Source organism: Zea mays, chromosome 8 (genome assembly GCF_902167145.1).
Source record: "Zea mays cultivar B73 chromosome 8, Zm-B73-REFERENCE-NAM-5.0, whole genome shotgun sequence".
NCBI classification, from domain to species: Eukaryota; Viridiplantae; Streptophyta; class Magnoliopsida; order Poales; family Poaceae; genus Zea; species Zea mays.
Genome location: NC_050103.1, coordinates 11,160,644 through 11,176,687, shown reverse-complemented (window position 1 = coordinate 11,176,687; position 16,044 = coordinate 11,160,644). Strand labels below are relative to the sequence as shown.

Below are 16,044 nucleotides of genomic sequence, written 5' to 3'. Positions count from 1 at the left end.
CAACATGTTATGTTGATCATCAAACACCAAAACCTATTGAGCCAAATGGCCCAGGGTCCATTTTCCTTACACACGTGATGCACTGCTCCTAGATCTGGTGGAGGTGACAGAGGCAAGGGGGCGAGGGAGAGGTAGCGAGTCGAGGCATCAACCATGGAGGCGGAAGCGGTCCTGCTCCCAGATCCGGTGGAGGCGGTAGAGGGGAGAGTAGCGCGGGCGACGACAGACGCAGGCGCATCTCGAGCGGGATGTTTTCACGGGTGCGCTCTGAGTCATGTAGAGGTGAAGGCGAGCGAGGTAAGTGGGTGTCGGAGGCGAAGGCGGGCAAGCATCGTAGGTAGGGTCGTGGATGCTGACTTTACACTCTTAATAGGGAGGGCGGTATGCCGGGCAGCGCCGACGAGGGTGGGGCAGGAGGCATAGTGGCCTTTGGTATCCATCGGAGGATGCTGCGAGGGAGAGGGTAGGAGAGGGGGCATAGGAGCGGGGGGAGGGGAAGAGTAGGAGACACATCAACTCTAGTCGTGAGAGCCACGGGCGTGTGTGGGCGAGAGTGTGGATGTGGGAGGTGGGGGCGTGCGGACGCGGCTGACACAGGCGGGGGGTGGGGCTGGGTATGGACGCTGACGCTAGACTCTCAATAGAGTAGTATAGATTTTTAAGTTCACAACACGTCTGTTTTTTTGAAACCCACACCTCCCCCATGGGCCGTACTTTGCTACGAGCTGAGCTGAAGCCACGGGTTGATATCGAAGCCCAAATCGATGGCCCACTACCTCACAAACAGCGCAACGAAATGGACAGGCGGGGGCAGGGCAGGGTGTGGACGCTGACGCTAGACTCTTAGGACCTATTTGGGAGAGCTTCACTTCAAGAATTTTAGATCTATTTTGGCTTCTTCTATCTAAATGGGTCGAGCTTCACGAGCTCTAGTTTAAAAAAAACTAAAACTAGAGACCGATTTTATGAATTTTTTGAAGCTCCTCAAAAGATGCTTCAAAAACATTGTTTTTATACTTACTCATGAAGTTGCACAAAATTACCCACCATGCCATTGGTTACATGATCTATTAATTCATGTCTCTTTCTCCACCCGTCAATCATCAAGGGCAATTAAGGAAACTCGCATAAATTAATTGTATTACAGAAGCTGGAGTCTATGTGCAAACCGAACACTCTTGAATCATGTCTTACTAATTTGTTGAAGCCATTTCATGGTAAAGCTAAAAAACCGAAACTGCAATTCTTGAAATAAAGTCCTCCTAAACAGGGTTTTAATAGAGTAGTATAGATTTTTTAAGCTCACAACACTAGGGATGAAAGTGGTAATCCGAACTGTTAGAATAAATTTAATATTTTAAAATAGATACGTATAAAATTTGATGTTGATCTTTTCTTATGTTATCAAGCACATTAGTACAAATATGAATAAAATATTACATAAATTGTTTTATGTATTATTTGCTCCCTACAACACAAAACGTTGAAAAAATTTCCGAATTTGTTTCCGAATCTATACCGAAGTTTATAACTATTATTTGAGAAAATATAGGATGATTTTGAGATTTACCTTTTATGATTTTTAACAAGCTGGATGTTAAAAACAAGAATACAAATTTGTATTGTATATTCTATATCCTATTTATTCGCAATCAAAGAAAAACGACCAAAAAACTGATTACCGAATAAATACCGTTTCCGACCGTTTTCATCCCTACACAACACGACTGCTTTTTGAAAACCCACGCCTCCCCCGCGGGCCGTAGTTTTGCTACTAGCTGAAGCGACGGGTTGATATCAAAGCCCAAATCGCTGGCCCACTAACTCACAAACAGCGCAACGAAACTAGTTGTACAGTCCTGGCCCACAGCAGAAAAGGTCCAGTTCAACAATCCATCCGGCAATACGTCTCCTCCTCTCCCATCTCGTGGCTCATGGGTCATGCCGCAACAAACTCATCACGACCACACAAACTGGCGGAACTGCTCTCAGCTCTCCTCACGCCTTGCAGAAGCGCAGAGGCTAAACCCCCGTCTAACCCTGCTGCCGCTTGCCACTACTCCGCTTCGTTCTCCGCCGCCTCCCCGGACGTCCGGAAACTTCTAGATTGAAGGGGGATAGCCATTGGCGTCAGCGTGTGTGATGGAGGTCAGGGGACTGGGGCAGCTCCTGGCGGCGCTGGCCGCGGCGTTCTTCGTCCGCGCCATCGCGGGACCCGGTCCCGCCCTCCTTCCGCCGGCGGAGGACACGGAGACCGACGAGGCCGACGCGGAGGCTGGCGAGGGAGGTGGTGGTGGTGTGCCGCCCGTGACCATCCGGTGGGCTCGCATCACCTGTGCATTGAAGAACAAGCGCGGGGAAGTGGTGAGTGCTACACCGTCGCCACGGCACCACCTCTTCCCATTTCGCCGCAGCCGCGCGCACGAAACCCTCGCATTGCCCATTTGCGCCTCTGCCGTCCTCGTCTCGTTCCGTTTGCCACATGGCCCACACCACATGTGCTCGTTCGCGGTTGACTCGTTGACCCATGGTACCAGTACAAACATCCGGAATATTCCGGATATAATATAACTAGATTGGGCTAACAGATGTTTATGACATATTGTCTAATTGTAAATCGTCACTTTGCCAGGCAAGGTTTCTGTTGTCAAATGTGTCAGGGGAGGCGAAACCGGGGAGGCTGCTTGCACTAATGGGGCCATCGGGCTCTGGCAAAACAACTTTGCTCAATGTGCTAGCAGGGCAGCTCGCCGCATCGTCTTCCTTGCACCTTTCCGGGTTTCTGTATATCAATGGTCGGCCTATCTCGAAGGGCGGATATAAGTAAGTTGTGTTCATGCAGCTGGGGTCTTATTTCTGCTCTTGTTTGCGGAAAGGAGCTAATGACTATCTCCTTGTGCAGGATTGCTTTTGTCAGGCAGGAAGACCTGTTCTTCTCACAGCTCACTGTGCGGGAGACGCTCTCACTTGCTGCTGAGCTCCAGCTTCCTGACTTGTGGGCTCCTGAGAGAAAGGAGAGCTATGTCAATGATCTTTTGTTACGTATGGGGTTGGTGAGTGCTAGAATTTTGATTATTGTTTCTAGAAATTGAAGTGAACGGTTCGGAGGACAGTCTTAATGGTTGGATCGTTGAGTAGGTCAATTGTGCTGATTCTATTGTTGGTGATGCAAAAGTTCGTGGAATAAGTGGGGGTGAGAAGAAGCGCCTCTCACTTGCATGTGAGTTGATTGCTAGCCCTTCAGTCATCTTTGCAGACGAACCAACAACAGGTATTAAACTTGATTTAGTCTTGGCCTTCCCTACTTGAACAAGGGTTTTCTTTATTACTTCTAAATGTGGTCCTCATTTAGACGAAACATTTTTCGTGTAAATAACATGTTTTATTTTTCTGATCTTACAAATACAACAGTTCATGTCAGATATGACACCATGATCAAATGAAAATAAATTGTCTGCATTATGAAAATCATTTATGTTCAAGGCACACTAAATTTGTAATCGTGAAGCATAAGGATCTTAACTTACTTTTTTAACTGAAACATAACTACTTTGGCTAGTGTTTTGCATCATCTTCTTGTCATCATTCAGGGTTCGTTTTCCTGTTTCACCATGATGAGACAATGGCAACTCAGCTCTGCTGCTGAATGCTCTATGGTCTTTCTGTTTTTTTGTTCATTGGAGCTAGCATGAAACAAGATCCATCATAAACAGTAGTCATCAACATCTGTTTGGTCATCTGACAATATGAAAATGTCAAATATTAAGTTATATTTTTTTGTATGTATGTGATTTGTCTTTTAGGCCTTGATGCCTTCCAAGCTGAGAAGGTCATGGAGACTCTTCGTCAACTTGCTCAGGATGGGCACACTGTTATCTGTTCGATACACCAGCCAAGAGGTTCAGTCTATGGCAAATTTGATGACATCGTACTACTGTCAGATGGAGAAACTGTATACATGGGACCTGCAAAAGAAGAACCTCTAACATACTTCTCATCATTAGGGTTATTGTGCTACACCCTTCCCTTTCCTTCCAGTCTTTTCTTAAGTATTTTATTATCATGATTTCTACTTGATTTGAATGTGTTTTTGTCTATATACTTTTGTGTGTGCTCACTTTTTGGCTTGCCTGATCTAGCATAGCATAATAAATAATTCATTTCCAATCCTGAACAGTGAACATGTACCCCTTCTCAAACCTATTTTGTTTTGAGTATAACAAAACAATCTGGCCTTGTGGTGTGCACTTTCATTGTTTGCATTTCCAATAAAACTAATTACTTCATGTCACTGACTACATTTATTCTTATTGTCCTTGTACACATCAAAATTCCAATATTAGCTATGCTGAAACTTTTGAAGGTTAATTGTTGCATGTTTGTACCATGCACATGCAGAATGCCTCTGGTCTCTGTCTATTTGGGTTTTGATCAATAAGAAACTGTGCCTTTTCTTTTGTTACATAAATGGCCAATATACCATGATGCTGATTTTAATTTTGTTACTATCGCCCATTGATAACTTGAGTTTTGATGATTTATTAGGTACCAGTGTCCAGATCATATGAACCCTGCCGAGTTCTTGGCTGATCTCATTTCCATTGATTATGGCTCAACTGAAAGTGTACAGTCATCACAGAAAAGGATCGAGAATCTCATTGAGGCGTTTTCTAACAAATCTGTGGTCACTGAAGGTAACAATTTAATTGCAATTCCAGAGGATCCTGAATTGTCTGCCAAACTTGTTCGGAAGACTACAGTGAAGAAAAGACATGGTTGGTGGAGGCAATTTCGTTTGCTTTTTAAGCGAGCATGGATGCAGGTTCATCTCAATATATCTGTCCTGTGGTTCCAGCTTAACATTTTTGTGTGTGTGAATATATTTAGTAGCTTTGTTGACATTTGATTTTATCCTAAGCAATTGTAGGTATCGATGTCATATTTTTACATAAAATGTCTATAGTGTCCACCTATTACGTATTACCTAATTCTGATCTTTATAAAATATACGGTTTATTGTTCATTTTAATTGATATTGGAGGAAGATGTTAGCCTTAGCCATAGAATCAATTCAGGGTGGAGGAAGTGGTACCAAGTATCTAGCATTCTATGTGACTAGAGAGTACCACGAAAGCTAAAAGGCAAGTTTTACATGACGACTATTAGACCTGAAAAATTGTATGGTGCAGATTGTTGGCCTATAAAAAGACGTCATGTTCGGCAGATAAGTGTTGCAGAAATACATATGTCGTGTTGGATTTGTAGCCATACAAGAAGGGTTCTAGTTCAAAACGATGATATACATGATAGACCAAGGCTAGTACTAATTGAGGAAAAGGTTGTCCAACACCGATTGAGATCGTTTGGACCTGTCTAACAGAGACCTCTAGAAGCACCGGTACGTAGTGGAATCCTAAGACACGATAGTAATTAGAAGAAGGACAGGGAAGGCTGAAATTGATACGAGAAAAAACAATAAAAGGAGACTTGAAAGTATGGAATAATATACTGAAAGATTTAGTCTTGAATAAGAGCGAATGGAAAACAGTTATGCATATGTCTGAACCTTGATTGATTTCTGTTAGGTTTCAACTCTACACCAACTTGTTTGAGACTAAAAGGATTTATTGTTATTGTTGTTGTTGTTGCTTAACTGATATTGGAGAAGCATTATTGTTCAATACTTGAAATTTGCTACATGCATGCCTATATGACACTTTTGTCTCGAACAGGCAGGGAAATTGTATCATTGAAAAAGAAGAAATAACTATAAAACATTTGAGGACAAATGTTAAGATGTAGGTTGACTATCTCTCGTCATCCATTGCTTTTTGTAATGTGTAGGATCTTTTGTGTTCAGGCTTTTCGTGATGGACCAACAAACAAAGTGAGATCACGAATGTCTGTTGCTTCAGCAGTTATATTTGGATCTGTGTTTTGGCGAATGGGAAAATCTCAAACATCCATACAAGACAGGATGGGACTACTTCAGGTAGAATATTGTGAACCTTTGAGGGCTTCTGAAGTTGAATTCCTAGTTTGCACATATTTTGCATTCAGGATATATGTAACATACTAACATATTCACTGTCTTCAAACATTTGGCACTTCATATGATTGTTCTGATTGTATCTTCATGAAGTTGTTCTAGGAATATTGTCTGAACATATTTTGTGTTTGGTCCTTCTTTTTTTAACATACGAGTCAAGGTGGCTGCCATAAACACAGCAATGGCTGCATTGACAAAGACTGTGGGAGTTTTCCCAAAAGAACGGAGTATAGTTGACAGAGAACGAGCAAAAGGTTCCTATGCACTTGGACCATATCTTTCATCTAAGTTGTTGGCTGAGATTCCCATTGGAGCAGCATTTCCATTGATATTTGGATCAATTCTCTATCCAATGGCTAAACTTCACCCAACATTTTCTAGGTCAGTGTATTTTTAAATCTTTTTTGTCAATGCTTAGAGGCACCATTTTATGTATATCTATTGCAGTTTTGCTTATGATTATCTAAAGAACGTTTCTCACTCTACCAGATTTGCCAAATTCTGTGGTATTGTGACTGTTGAGTCATTTGCTGCATCAGCAATGGGTCTCACTGTTGGAGCAATGGCTCCTACAACTGAAGCTGCAATGGCTCTTGGGCCATCCCTTATGACAGTGTTTATTGTATTTGGAGGATACTATGTTAACCCTGACAATACTCCAGTCATATTTCGTTGGATCCCAAGAATATCTCTCATTAGATGGTATTGTTCATTTTTTCTTGTGATATATAGTTGAGTCTAGTGTAGTAAGCATTGCATCATCTAACTACTAGATGCTACTCTTGCCATTAATTTTCAGGGCCTTTCAAGGGCTTTGCATTAACGAGTTCAAGGGTCTGCAATTTGAGCAACAACATTCATATGACATTCAAACGGGTGAACAGGTAGTGTTTTGGGGACATCCAGCAGAAAAAAACTGGCAAAAAAAGAACTTGGTCAAATGAAAGGGGAAATTACTTGGCTTGAAATCTTGTAATGTATTCTAATGAAAATGGCTCATGCCAGTTTGTCCATGGATAGAATTATTGTTGGTATTTGTCAACACCATGATGACCGCAAAATAATATTTATTTGCTTAATTGCTTATATGGAAAGCATACTGTTAGTTGATTGTGATTATTTTTTTTATTGGTGAACCTACTGTCTTCTATTTGTTAACTCCAAGCCAAGCTGCCATAAACATTTTTTAGTTCTATTTAAAGAAAATATTCCAGTTTTGATGTGCAACCTTTTTATGTGGCAGGCCTTGGAAAGGTTTTCATTGGGAGGAATTCGAATTGCAGATACTCTGGTTGCACAGGGTAGGATTCTGATGTTCTGGTACTGGTCAACCTACCTTCTTCTGAAGAAAAACAGACCGAAGTATCAGCAGCTCCTTCCACCATTGGAACAAGATAAAAATAAGCCGCAGGTGGAATAAGCTTTTCATTTGCAGACTTCGAAAGAATAAATTAAGGTAGGGCATCTTTGAATCAATCATTTCTTTGCAGTGGTCCTAATTCAACAAAAAGGCTTTATGTGGGGGGAACATATTGCAATTAGCAACGCAATCAATGTACTATATTGAATCTCCATTACTTCTATACCTTTCTGTTCGTTATCGTTTCCTTCACTAAGTTTTTCTCATGGGAAAATTATCGCCAATAAAACTTGCCCTGGGCCCTGGTTAGAGTTAATGGAATATGAACTCCCAGTCTCATGATGACAGTTCTGCCATGATATAGTTATTACAGTATCTGGTTATTCCCTATAGTTTATAGTTATTTCAGTGTCTGGTTATTCCCTATAGCCCCTGTTTGTTTCGGCTTTTCGCAGCTTCTGGCCACCAAAAGCTGCTGCGGACTGCCAAACACTCAGCTTTTCAGTCAGTTTCTATAAAATTCGTTTGGGTAAAAACCATTCAAAGTCAACATAAATATATAATCGGTTGAGTCGTCGCAATAGTAGTAATCCGTCACTTTATAGATCCTGAGCCCCACGGACAACTTTATCTTCCTCCGCACGTAATCCTAATGATACTCAGATTCTCTATACAGCCAGATTCTCCTTACAGCTAGATTCTTGGAAAAGCTGGTCAGAAAAAAGCTGAACCAAACAAGTCCATAGTTTGTTGCTGCCGTCAAGAAATGACTTAGGATCTGTGTCGCCCAACAATTTGGGTAACTCTGCAGTCTATATGATCCACCGAGATTAACACTTGTTATCTATGAATGTTAAAATCGCGTCTCACTTCGTTGCCCTAGTTTGAGCTGATGCTCGTTGCACATCGTTTCGTTACATGGCTGGCTGGCTCACAATGGTAACTGAAAACCCATCTTAATTTCTGTTGTTTGTTTAGATGGGTATTTAGATTCAGTTATATGAGCTAAATTGTAAAAAGATTTAGCCACTTTACCAATTACCATCTGATTTGTCTACTCACCCATTGTTGATCTGGTTCTCTTTGCAGTATATCTGGAGTCAAAGCGAGGCCGCGTTTTCTGCATAATATCTGGTTATGGGAGACCCCAGCATTATGGACGAGCCGAGGCAGTATACGATCCGCCGCCCAGAAGTTTTCTTTTTTATTTTTTAGATCCTACTAGTTGTGAAGTCAGCTCAATGATTGCCTGGGGCTGTGGGCTGTGGCCATGCCGCTGCAAATAAACTATCTCCAAATCGCCGTCCAAAGTACGACCACTGGCAGAGTGCCAGTAGTACTAGTTTCTTATGGTTTTCTCTCTGTACGTGCCAGTAGTACTAGTTTCTTAATCACGGGTGTAGTGCCTATAAACGCGTGCCCATTTCGGCTCAAAATTCTCATCAGCCTCTATTGGATTCGTCTTCCCTTTCCCTCGATCTCCAGTGTGGTCGTGCAGTGTTCTCTTTCTTGCCTGAGATACGAAGATCAGCCCCTGAGCCGATCCCATGGCTGCTTCTTCCCTCTCCCGTCCAGCAACGCCGGCCGCGCTCCGGCACGGGGCGTGCCACGGGCTGGGGCTGGCGCTACCGAGGAGTTTGCCGCTGTCGGCGGCAACGCGATGCGCCGCGCTACGCCGGGACGCGAGCGGCGGCCGGGACCAGTACGGAGGCGCGCTGGTGGACGAGGGCATGCCCGTGCTGCGGCGGCGGATCCGGGAGGCGTGGATGGTGGAGACCAACTACGAGGCGCCCGCCGAGTGGGCGCCGTGGGAGAAGCGGTACTACCCCGCCTACGTCTCCGACGTGTCTAGCCTCGTCGGCGCGCTGCAGCTGCTGCTCATGGGCACCAGGCCCGGCGTCGCCATCGCCGTCGCCGCCCTGGTGCTGGCCAGCGTCCCCGTGTCCACCGTCGCCGCGCTACACCATCTGGCGATGGTGGCCGAGGCCGTCCTGCAGTCCGTCCATCACATTTCTTGATCCAGTCGGACCATCTTTTGGTCTCCTTTTTTCTTTTCATTTGTAACCTTGAGGCAGTCTGCCGCGTGAATAGTATTGGAGGCTTGTAGTTGCAGCTGGATTGATCTAAAGATTCTTTAGCCTTGACAGATAGTAACAGTTTATTTTGAAATGCTCAAAAAATTTCAACACTAAGCAAACCGCTAACCCATCCACCCAAGTAGAGGTGTCAGTACCCGATAACCATGCGGAATTCCTCTATTAGGGCTGGTTTGGTGGACATAGAATTGGAGGGGATCCATGGGGAAGTAATCCCCCTCCGTATTCAAATTTGAATAGGAAGGGGATTCCTCCCACATGGATCCCCTCCAATTCCTTGTCCACCAAATCAGCTCTTAGGGATAAGGTATAAGAAGATTTTAATCCTATAGATATAGATTTTGGAGAAATTCTTTCCTCATTGAATATACGGGTATCAAAAAGCAGAACTCAAAACCAATTACTCATGAGTAATATTCATTTAGTAAAATTATATATGCACCCCAATAGGCAATAAGTCTAACAACCAACACTAACTCTCTCAACCCTTTTAAGCATCCATCCAATCCAGGAGAATAGCCACCCCGCCTACCCGTCCACATATCACTTTGTTTTTGTTGTTTTGCATGGTCAAACATGTTTTTTTTGTTAGATTTCAGTTTTTTTTGATATATTGTTGTTGGGTGTCGTGTGTGTTAAGGTCATATAAAATATAATATGATCATGCTTTTCTTCATCGGTGGTGTGGACTTAATGAGAATCCGATATCCGAATGAAGATGGGTATGGGAGAAATCCTATATCCATGATGGGTGTAGGGATGATGATAGTTTCATGTGGATGGGTATAAGATGTCTAAACATGATGGGGAATTCCCAATTCCCATTGACATCTGTACACGCAAGTTTGGACGCTTAGACTTTACAGTATTTGCAATTAGATTTGCTGCACTGAACTAAAAGGCATCCAGAAGGAACTTATCCGTTGAATTAATAAAATCGAAAAACATTGATGCATTTCTAAACAGCTTGTACCAAACTGAATCGAACTTTTCTGTGTTAGACTGTTTATTAATAGAAGGGAGGCGCCCAAATAGCTTGCGTAGCTACTTTTGTAACATTTTTATGTTTTTTTTCTTGTATTGTCCTCTTTCTATGCGTTCTTACTATATTTATTGACACGACTCTAGATATCATCGACTAATTTCTCTGTATAAAACTATTGTTGTCTTTCTTTTCTTCTCTCTCTCTCTATACTCCAAACTTTTTCTTTTTCTTTACGAACCGGCATTAGTTGTGCCAATCATTCTACATGGAATCTAGTATGCAAGTTCAGGTACTGTAAAACACCACATCACTAATAAATTCTTATACAATGGTATAACTTGAAACTTGAATCACCAAACATGATATAACCATAAAAATTTGAAAGAGCAAATCAAACGATCATTTGTAGAACTTTAACAAGTGGTTCATCATGCACTTATAACTTTAACGGAAGTTTCATTTCACACCCTCACTACCATTACCAGTCATACTAGCACATATCAGACAAACACCATCATAAATCATCTTATACTTGAATCATACTTGAAAACTATAACAAAACTCACACAAACATAAATTCTAAGTGGATAATGATTTTTTTATTTTTTGGACATAAATGAGGCAAACAGGTGCATCCTGAAAATCGTCTATACAAAATTTTCTACAATTCCCCATGTTGGTCACTATGACAAATTCTACAAAAATTAAGATAAACTTCCTACCTAAATTTGTTTTCATTTCCAAGACAACATTATCATTTTCGCAATTACTCCTAAACTGCTAATCGAATTGGAACAGAACCAGAGGCATTGGAAAGATAACAATGAAACCTACAACTTTTGTATCCATAGAGTCATTAAAATTTTAATCAATCTATACTAGATTTTGGATTTATTCCTATTGATCTCGAAGCAACGGACGATAAACAAATTCTCCTTGCCCCCTTCCTTCTCCATCTCCAATCAAACACTGCTGCAACAACATGGGGCGGTCTAGGGGAGAGGAGGAGGAGGAGGAGAGGGTGGCGACGACTAGAGGAGATGGGATGAGGGAGGAGCGGCAAGTATAGGAGGAGGAGGGAGTGACAGCCAGGAAGGGGACACCACGAGGATAGGGAAATAAATATGTGGATTCCTCCTAACTCTACATTATCTAACTACCTATATTTATTGGCTCCATAAAAACTCATTCAATACCCAAATGTGATAAGTTAACAGTCAAACTGATTTGTCTCAATGAGCTCTACGCATCCTGTCTCTAATCATCCATATGACACATAATTCATTGGGTCTAATTTGAGCCATATAGCAGTATTTGATTATGATTGTTATTTTGTTCGCTGGATATTACACTTACCACTAGATATGACTTGCTAAAAGAGGAGTACACTAATACCAAGTTCAACCATGACAACTTTGTTTTTTATATGATATCTTATCCAATGAAACACTTGATGCTACTACCAATGTTGTCAAGATCGATATAGCAACATCATATGATGACTTGATTCTCAAGGGCATTGAGCAAGGTTCTAGTAGCAAACACCGTCAAAGTATGAAGTTACCAAAGTGGATCAGAAACATCAAAGACTACTCAGCTCCTAGAGTAAAGGTAAAATTATGGTCAAATTATGACGGTTGGCATGACGAAAATATAGTCTTTATAAATTTAGTTCCATATATATTATTACTAGAAAATTACTTTTTCGTCAGTCTGGCTCTTCTGGATATATAGATTTTATTAATATTTTCTTATTATATATATTTAGGCATAGTCTCTATTTGAGTGTATAAAAAACAATTAACATAGAAAAAACCAAAGCGACTTATAACTTGCAAAGAAGAGAGTATTATTTTTTGGGCTAAACCAAAAAAAAACTAAAGAGCATATCTATCACCAACCTACTCCTCAAACTATCTGTCGGCGTTTCGAGACCGGGGGGTCCCTAAGCCGACGAGTGAATGTCGCCGCGTGCCCCAGCCCAGATGGGTCGACGCGAGGCCGAGCGCGAAGGGGGGGAAGTGAGGTGGCCGGAGATGGGCGTGAGAGAGGTGGAAATCCCGCGGCCTTCGTGTTCGTCCCGCGCCCAGGTCGGGTGCGCTTGCAGTAGGGGGTTACAAGCGTCCACGCGGGAGAGAGAGCGAGCGGCCTCACGCGAGCGCCTGTCTCGTCCTCGTCCCCGCGCGGCCAACCCTCTCTAAGAGGGCCCTGGTCCTTCCTTTTATAGGCGTAAGGAGAGGATCCAGGTGTACAATGGGGGGTGTAGCAGAGTGCTACGTGTCTAGCGGAGGAGAGCTAGCGCCCTAAGTACATGCCGTTGTGGCAGCCGGAGAGATTTTGGCACCCAGCTTGGTGTGATGTCGTGGCCGTCGGAGGAGCGCTGGAGCCCGGCGGAGGGACAGCTGTCGGAGCTGTTGAGTCCTTGCTGACGTCCTCTTGCTTCCGTAAGGGGGCTGAGAGCCGCCGTCGTCACAGTGTATGCGGGGCGCCATCATTGCCTATCTGGTGGAGTGAGCCAGATGGGACACCGGTCTTGTTCCCTATGGCCCGAGTCAGCTTGGGGTAGGGTGATGATGGCGCCTCCGGTTGACGTGGCTGGTCTGCGCCCTAGGTTGGGCGATGTGGAAGCTCCTCCGAAGCCGAGGTTGAGTCTGTCTTCCGTGGCCGAGGTCGAGTCCGAGCCCCTGGGTCGGGCGAGGCGGAGGCCGTCGGCTGAGGCCAGGGCGGAGTCCGAGCCCTGGGGTCGGGCGAAGCGGAGTTCGTCGTCTTCTGGGGCTGAGCCCAAGTCCGAGCCCTGGGTCGGGCGGAGCGGAGTTCGTCGTCTTCCGGGACTTAGCCCGAGTCCGAGCCCTGGGTCAGGCGGAGCGGAGTTCGCCGTCTTTCGGGACTTAGCCCGAGTCTGAGCCCTGGGTTGGGCGGAGCGGAGTTCGCCATCTTCCGGGACTTAGCCCGAGTCCGAGCTCTGGGTCGGGCGGAGCGGAGTTCGCCGTCTTCCGGGACTTAGCCCGAGTCCGAGCCCTGGGTCGGGCGGAGCGGAGTTCGCCGTCTTCCGGGACTTAGCCCGAGTCCGAGCCCTGGGTCGGGCGAAGCGGAGCTTCCTATGGTGCCTCCGGCCGGGCCTGACTGCCTGTCAGCCTCACTTTGTCAAGTGGCACCGCAGTCGGAGCGGCGCAGGCGGCGCTGTCTTTCTGTCAGACCGGTCAGTGGAGCGGCGAAGTGACGGCGGTCACTTCGGCTCTGTTGGCTGAGAGGCGCGCGTCAGGATAAAGGTGTCAGGCCACCTTTGCATTAAATGCTCCTGCGATTTGGTCGGTCGGTGCAGCGATTTGGTCAGGGTTGCTTCTTGGCGAAGACAGGGCCTCGGGTGAGCCGGAAATATGTTCGCCGCTGGAGGGGGGCCTCGGGCGAGACGGAGATCTTCCGGGGTCGGCTGCCCTTGTCCGAGGCTAGGCTCGGGCGAGACGCGATCGAGTCCCTCGAATGGACTGATCCCTGACTTAATCGCACCCATCAGGCCTTTGCAGCTTTATGCTGATGGGGGTTACCAGCTGAGAATTAGGAGCCTTGAGGGTACCCCTAATTATGGTCCCCGACAGTAGCCCCCGAGCCTCGAAGGGAGTGTTAGCACTCGCTTGGAGGCTTTCGTCGCACTTTTTTGCAAGGGGACCAGCCTTTCTCGGTTGCGTTTTGTTCCGGTGGGTGCGCGCGAGCGCACCCGCCGGGTGTAGCCCCCGAGGCTCGGAGGAGTGGTTTGACTCCTCCGAGGTCTTAATGCCTCGCGCAATGCTTCGGCTGGTCTGGTCGTTCCCTCATGCGAGCTGGCCGTAGCTCGGGTGTACGGTTGGGTCCCAAGTTCTCGGGCTGGTATGTTGACGCTGTCAACGGTGTGGCCGGAGCCGGGTTTGCGAGAGCAGCCCCCGAGCCTCTGCACAGGGCGAGAGGGCGATCAGGGACAGACTCGACTTTTTTATATACGCCCCTGCGTCGCCTTTCCACAAGGAGGAGGGGGGAAAGCGCCATGTTGCCCTCAGTGGGCGCCGAACATGGTGTCTCCGGTGAGCTGCAGGCGGGTAATCTGAGTGGACGTCCGTGCCCCATTCGTTAGGGGTCGGCTAGAGGCCCGGAGGCGCGCCCAAAAGTACCTGCGGGTGATCTGCCGGACCCGGTCCCCTGGCGACGGGGTCTGAGGGCTCGATGCCTCCCTCCGATGGGATTCCGTTACAAGATCATTCCCGCTGGTCTCGGAAATGTCCTAGGGTACCTCGGGAGCGCAGCCCGAGCCTTGGTTATGTATCGAACGTACCCATGGTCATCCCTCGCTCTGTGTCTGAGGCGGCTGTGAACCCTTCGGGGGCCAGCCTTCGAACCCCTGATCAGTAGTGGGCGCGGAGCCCGAGTAGCCTGAGGCGGTCGTTGAACCCTTCCGAGGGGCTGGCCTTTGAACCCCTGACCAGTAGTGGGTGTGGAGCCCACGCGCTCTGAGGCGGCTGTTGAACCCTTCCGAGGGGCCAGCCTTCGAACCTCTAATCAGTAGGGAGGCTCGGAGCCTGATTCCTTCACGGGGAAGGATCCTTTTCGGGGTATCCCCCTTTTCCGGTCCCTGTTGCAAGAGAGAGAAAGAGGAAAAAAGGAAAAGGATACGAAATCGAATCAACGCGACGTACCTTTTCTGACACAGTCATTATGGCGAAGGCGAAGTGTCGCCCGCTTCTCCTGCTAGAGGCGCCGCCTGTCCCGCCGCGGAGTTAATGCGACGGGGCGTGCGGTTTGCGGGGCGGCCGTTGTGCGTGCGCGCGGGCCGCGAGCCGTTCGAGGAACGACTGTTTTGCTTCGTGTTTTTGAATCCCGCGGCCGGTCCGGGCGGAGCGTCGAAACGGTCTCGCTTGGTCTTTATATACTCGGGGGAGGGTCTGGCGATGGTTCTTTGCTCTGCTTCCTGCCTTCCTCTTAGGTTTTCGCGACCCGAGAGACTTAGCCAGAGAAAAGGAAACCGCCCACCCTGTCCTTTACGCCGCCACCCCTTCTGCTAGGTGATGGCCGACCGGGTGACCATCATCTCGTCGCGCGACCCATGGCCTTTCTCCACAGTGACGGCGGGTGATCTGGAGGATCTTGTTGCTGAGGGTTTACTTCGCCCTCTCTCTGATGAGAGGCGGCCAGAATGGATTCCCCCCGTGAGCGGAGCCGCTCCGTCCCCACCGCCGGGGTACATCGTGAGCTTCGTCTCCTTCCACGAGCAGGGATTCGGTGTGCCGGCGAGCCGCTTTATGCGGGCGATCCTACACCATTACGGGGTGGAGTTGCACAACCTCAGCCCCAACTCCATCTCGCAGGCCGCCATCTTCGTAGCGGTGTGCGAGGGGTTCTTGGGGATCGCCCCCCACTGGGACTTGTGGACCCATCTCTTTTTCGTGGAGCTTTTCGCTTCGCCGACGGGGGAGAGAAAGGTCCGCGCGGCAGTGCGGGCCGGCGGCTGCATCCTCCAGCTGAGGCAGTCGCGGGCGTCGCTGTATATTCCCGCCATCCTTGCGTCCTCGAACAAAGGGTGGCAGCG

The 16,044-nt window shown here is 46.6% G+C and overlaps 2 protein-coding genes across 2 annotated transcripts; both read left to right on the top strand.

The window, feature by feature from the left end:
* The first annotated feature begins 1,981 nt into the window (after positions 1-1,981).
* LOC100285631 (ABC-2 type transporter family protein) lies at positions 1,982-8,880 on the top strand. The gene is made up of 12 exons (NM_001158522.2): positions 1,982-2,364; positions 2,633-2,823; positions 2,903-3,053; positions 3,139-3,271; positions 3,804-4,005; positions 4,546-4,822; positions 5,861-5,992; positions 6,210-6,430; positions 6,539-6,751; positions 6,849-6,933; positions 7,293-7,505; positions 8,499-8,880. The coding sequence occupies exons 1-11, from the start codon at positions 2,143-2,145 to the stop codon at positions 7,467-7,469; spliced, it is 2,004 nt and encodes a 667-aa protein (NP_001151994.2). The 5' UTR covers positions 1,982-2,142; the 3' UTR covers positions 7,470-7,505; positions 8,499-8,880.
* On the top strand, positions 8,851-9,555 carry LOC109941485 (uncharacterized). The gene has a single exon (NM_001364504.1). The coding sequence runs from the start codon at positions 8,957-8,959 to the stop codon at positions 9,425-9,427; it is 471 nt and encodes a 156-aa protein (NP_001351433.1). The 5' UTR covers positions 8,851-8,956; the 3' UTR covers positions 9,428-9,555.
* Positions 9,556-16,044: the final 6,489 nt, after the last annotated feature.

What these genes read in the sequence shown, in the direction of transcription:
- LOC100285631 (NM_001158522.2), top strand. Translation starts at nt 2,143, where the DNA reads ATGGAGGTCAGGGGACTGGGGCAGCTCCTGGCGGCGCTGGCCGCGGCG. An exon ending in ATCTCGAAGGGCGGATATAA is followed by an intron (nt 2,824 to 2,902) that starts GTAAGTTGTGTT and finishes CTCCTTGTGCAG; the next exon opens with GATTGCTTTTGTCAGGCAGG. An exon ending in TGCAGACGAACCAACAACAG is followed by an intron (nt 3,272 to 3,803) that starts GTATTAAACTTG and finishes TTTGTCTTTTAG; the next exon opens with GCCTTGATGCCTTCCAAGCT.
- LOC109941485 (NM_001364504.1), top strand. Translation starts at nt 8,957, where the DNA reads ATGGCTGCTTCTTCCCTCTCCCGTCCAGCAACGCCGGCCGCGCTCCGG.